The sequence below is a fragment of the Talpa occidentalis genome, unplaced genomic scaffold (genome assembly GCF_014898055.3).
Source record: "Talpa occidentalis isolate TD23 unplaced genomic scaffold, MPIMG_talOcc4v2.1 talOcc4.16, whole genome shotgun sequence".
Taxonomy (NCBI): domain Eukaryota; kingdom Metazoa; phylum Chordata; class Mammalia; order Eulipotyphla; family Talpidae; genus Talpa; species Talpa occidentalis.
Genome location: NW_023601653.1, coordinates 63,072,215 through 63,076,100, shown reverse-complemented (window position 1 = coordinate 63,076,100; position 3,886 = coordinate 63,072,215). Strand labels below are relative to the sequence as shown.

At 35.4% G+C, this 3,886-nt stretch overlaps 1 protein-coding gene across 1 annotated transcript; it reads right to left on the bottom strand.

The window, feature by feature from the left end:
• Positions 1–2,522: 2,522 nt before the first annotated feature.
• On the bottom strand, positions 2,523–3,452 carry TAS2R14 (taste 2 receptor member 14). Its single transcript, XM_037513205.1, has one exon. It carries the CDS (start codon positions 3,450–3,452, stop codon positions 2,523–2,525), a length of 930 nt encoding a protein of 309 aa, XP_037369102.1.
• Positions 3,453–3,886: the final 434 nt, after the last annotated feature.

The following is a 3,886-nucleotide window of genomic DNA, read 5'->3' as shown; positions in this document are numbered from 1 at the left end:
AAACCAGGGGCCAAATATAGGAAAATAAGAGCATTTAATGTAAACATAGAAATTATATATTTTACCTGTTTTTTTTTTTTTTTTCCAACCAGATTTCAGATGTGGCTGTGGGCAGCCTCTTTCCATTGCTGTTTAAGTCTGGAGAAAATCCCTGCTCTGCTGGGTTTATTACTCTCGCTCTGCGCTTGCACCTTCATGCACCACTGGGAATATCACTTAATATCTCAGCAGCTCGGCTTCTTAATATGAGACATGTAGCTTGCACAGAGGGGGAATAGCAAGTACGAAATATACACACTGCCTGGTGCCCGAATATTGTAACCTCCTGGTTTTAGTGGCTACCTATTCATTACGGACACATTTTATTTTATTTTGCTTTATACCTAGTGTCTCTTTTTCAAATGTATTCAAGACACATAGAACAGATGTTCAATACATATTTTTCAATGCATACATGAAAGAGTGACTTTAGGAGAACAAGAAAATTTATTTCAAGCACAAAGTCTGTACTTTGAAGAGATTTCTTTATGAATAAAAGCCCTAAGTAAAGAATTCTTCATTTCTAAAAACACACAAGATCCTATAGCACCCAGGATTAACAGTAAGGGACAGAAAGATCCTTTTTCCTCACCTTTACTCCATTTGATTTAGTTTATTCTAAATTTTCACCTTTGATATTTAGTTTTCATTTCTGCTATAGAACCAATATTAACAACATATACACATTCAAAATTCATGCTAATTCTGTCTTGGTTACTCAGGAGTGACTCTACATTTCTGTTCCTATGTCCTGGTTGCTTTCCACTTACCAATAAAATAGAAGTATGTCATAAAATAAGATATAACAAAACACCTATCTCCCAAAAAGAGATTAATAGGTTAGCACCAGTCAATATTTGGTAGACTTATACATTAAAATTAAACTATTGTTTTACAAGTTAAAAACTATTTTTAAATATATACATTAAAAAATAAACGCATGTGTATACTGCATATACTGCATAAAAATGTTGATTTAGAATGATGCACACCTGAATCTTTTATAATATAATGCAATGTAACATCAATACAATTTTTTAAAATAATAATAAAATGTATTGTTATATATTTAAGAACTACATTGGAAAATATAATTTATTTCTGAATATAAATTACATGTTCTTAATAATGATAAAAACGCAGTCCAAGAATGTGAAACTAATAATACAGAAAAGGTGTTGGAACAAACCAGCTAAGGAACTTCTAGAAATCATTTGTAAATTGGGACTTGCATTTGAGACAATGGATTTAGTGTATGTAATTTGCAAGTTTATAGTTTATTCTTCATTTTTAATCTGAAATTTATGTATGTACCCTAGATTAGGAATTCATTTTATATACACGAAAGTATAACATTCTATTTTTTTATATTAATATTTTTATTTTTTTACATCACTGTTCATTTTTAAACAATATTTGCTTCCCCTCCCCCTCAGGTGTAGTCCCCATAGAATTTCCTTCCCCAAAGCACCCGTGCACCATCACCTCAGTCCCCTGTGCTCCTCCCTCCCTCCTTCTTATCTCTCTTCCTCCTCCTCCCCTGCAGGATGTCTCTGGTTTATAATTGCCCATTTTTGCTTTGTTGTGTTTTGTACTGGTTTTTTTTTTTTTTGCACTGATATCTTATTTGGTTTCCCTATATTCCTGCTATAAGTGAAACCATCCAATATTTTTCTTTTCCCTTTTGGCTTATTTCACTGAGCATAATTCCTTCTAGTTCCACCCACATTGCTGCGAATGGCATCAGTTTATTTTTTTTGATTGCTGAATAAATTCCATGGTGTATATGTGCCACATCTTCTTGATCCAGTCATCTATTTTTGGGCATTTGGGTTGTTTCCAGGTTTTACCTATTGTAAATAGTGCTGCAATAAACATAGGGGAACAGGTATTCTTTTGAATCAATATTTTTGTGTCCTTTGGGTAGATCCCTAGTAGTGGAATTGCCAGGTCATATGGTAGCTCCAATTTTAGTAGACTGAGGAACCTCCAGACAGCTTTCCACAGTGGTTGGAACAGTTAGCACTCCCACCAGCAATGTAGGAGAGTTTCTTTTTCACCACATCCTCGCCAACATTTGTTGTTGCTTGTTTTTTTGATACGTGCCATTCTATAACATTCTATTTTTAGTAACTATGTTTTACATACATATACACAATTTATTATACATTTCTCAATTTAAAATTGCAAAAAGATTAATGGTTAACACAAAATGCATATTATTTCTTATGGTAAATTGTTCTTACATTGAAAATGTTCACATCCACTTCCTCTTGTGTATTGTGTATTAATATAAATGACATACACTATGCTCAGCTGTCATAATATTTAAATAATGTTTGTTCCAAACATACTTTGTAACATTCAGATATTACACACAATGGAAAAATAGTGGGGAAGTATAAATTTATGTCATAAAAATTCCTTATCAACTGATTTTCCACTAGGATGTGCAAGATGAGCTCCTTTCTGGTCTATGGGTCTCAGGGTTCCCCATCTTTGAACCTGAACCTCAGCCACCCCAGCATTGAGTGAAAGGCCTGTCTCAGCTTATGGTTTCCCAGAATCAGAACATAGGGGTGACCTGAAGGATAAACAACTCCAATATCTTGGCAAAACATAGTGATCCGATTTCTGTCTGGAAGCTCCAAGCTCCAAAATGACATGGAAAGAGACAGAAAGAAAATGGCATAGAGCACGAGAAAGGTTACCACACTTTGCAAGGCTTTTATGTGGGCCTTGCTGCTGACATCTTTGGAGCCCTTGGCATTGAGTTGTACTCTCCTGAGATGCTTCCCCATGGAGAAGATTAGCAGGAGAAAAACTGTCAGGGTCACTGCAAAGGGCACGAACGTGAACAGGGTGTTTGTAAATACAAGATGGTTGGTAAATTGGGCAAAGTCCTTCATCCTGGAACTACAAGTCATGTTTCTTTTATATTCACCATACCAGGCATTCATATGTGTGCTGACCAGTGCAAGATTAAGAATCAATAAGACCAAGGTCACCAACATGGTCAGTGAGACCACCTTTTTAACTCTCCACTTGAGATAGAGAAAAATAGAGTCAGAAAAATTGGCTATCTTGAGAAAATAAAAGATGCTGAGGCTTGTAGCAAGCCAAAGACTGAAATGATTGCTCACAGTCCAGAAGATATAAACTATAATTAACATTTTTCCAGTCATAAAAATAGCTAAATTAAACATGCATATATACGAATTTATTAATATTACCCAGAGCAAACCAATTCTGGAGACCGCCAGAGCAGTGAGAATTCCGTCTGTGAAAGAGATCTTTCTTCCCTTGACCCAGTCAATGCAGTTTACCACGGCTATGAAGCTGTTTCCTAGCTTGCCAATTACAAATTCGGCAATTAGAATGACCATAAGTGTGCTGTCGAAGATGCTGACCATTGTCTGGAAAAGAATACTCCAAAGTCTACTATCGCTGCTGAAGATTTCTTCATTCATTCATCTCAAATGCTATGTATATCTGATTCTTGAAAACACAACCGTATTCTCTCTTGTAAAACATGGTGTTGGGCTTGTCAAATCAGCAACCATCAAGATTTGCTAATGGATGCATTTATGGCTTTCCCCCTGGAAAATCTTTGTAGTTCTCTAGACAACTCAGCTGAACTCTAAAGTCTTTTATAACTGATGATGAAGGAAAGCTGCATTCTCATTTGCTAACATGCAAATCAAGAGATATGCAATTCCATGAGCCTCACTTCTGTTTTCTCATTATTTGAATCTGCCAACTTGAGTTCAGGATAAGTAAAATTATAAAATTCTAACACATGTAGCAGGCAACAGAATCTTTCAAACACTTCAAAGCTAGGCCTGCA

What these genes read in the sequence shown, in the direction of transcription:
- TAS2R14 (XM_037513205.1), bottom strand. Translation starts at nt 3,452, where the DNA reads ATGGTCAGCATCTTCGACAGCACACTTATGGTCATTCTAATTGCCGAA.